The 506-nt window shown below is 56.5% G+C and overlaps 1 protein-coding gene across 1 annotated transcript in view; it reads left to right on the top strand.

Annotated features, from left to right (window-relative positions):
• LOC119591109 (zinc finger protein 771-like) overlaps nucleotides 1–307 on the top strand; it is a 1,949-nt gene extending 1,642 nt beyond the window's left edge. Inside the window, exon 3 of the mRNA XM_037939825.1 lies at nucleotides 11–307. Coding sequence (XP_037795753.1) covers nucleotides 11–307 — 297 coding nt within the window. The remainder of the gene's footprint in view (nucleotides 1–10) is intronic.
• Nucleotides 308–506: the final 199 nt, after the last annotated feature.

Genomic DNA, 506 nt, shown 5'->3' with positions numbered 1-506 from the left:
GAGCGCGCAGGGGGTCGCCTTCGAGGTCCCCGCCGCCGCCGCGCCTTCTTCGTCCTCCTCGGCCTCCTTCGCCGCTGCGAGCGCACCCCAGGCCCAGTGCGTGTGCCCCTGGTGCCAACGGGTGTTCTCCAAGAGCAGCAACCTCAAGCGACACATGCTGACCCACACGGGAGAGAAACCCCACGCGTGTCCTCTGTGCCCATACCGCGCCGTCCAGAAGGTCCAGGTCATCCAGCACATCAGGAGCAAGCACAGCATGGACAAGGACCTGTCGAGCTCCTTCTTGGAAAAGCCAGCAGACAATTGATGTCCCTGAGGCAGTACCGCGTGCAGGAAGGAAGGGCGGGGAACTGAAAAGAGTAGTTGACATTGCCTTGGGTATGCTTGTGGTCGAAAATATCAGTTCATAAATGAACAGTTAAAGAAAACGGCAAAAAAGGAAGGGCATTAGGTTAGGCATGCATGTGGTCGTGATAAAAATTGTTGAACATGCATATGGGCAGAAA

The sequence above is a fragment of the Penaeus monodon genome, chromosome 28 (genome assembly GCF_015228065.2).
Source record: "Penaeus monodon isolate SGIC_2016 chromosome 28, NSTDA_Pmon_1, whole genome shotgun sequence".
In the NCBI taxonomy this organism is placed as follows: Eukaryota; Metazoa; Arthropoda; class Malacostraca; order Decapoda; family Penaeidae; genus Penaeus; species Penaeus monodon.
The sequence above is the reverse complement of the archived record's forward strand: the minus strand, read 5'-3'. Positions and strand labels throughout refer to the sequence as shown.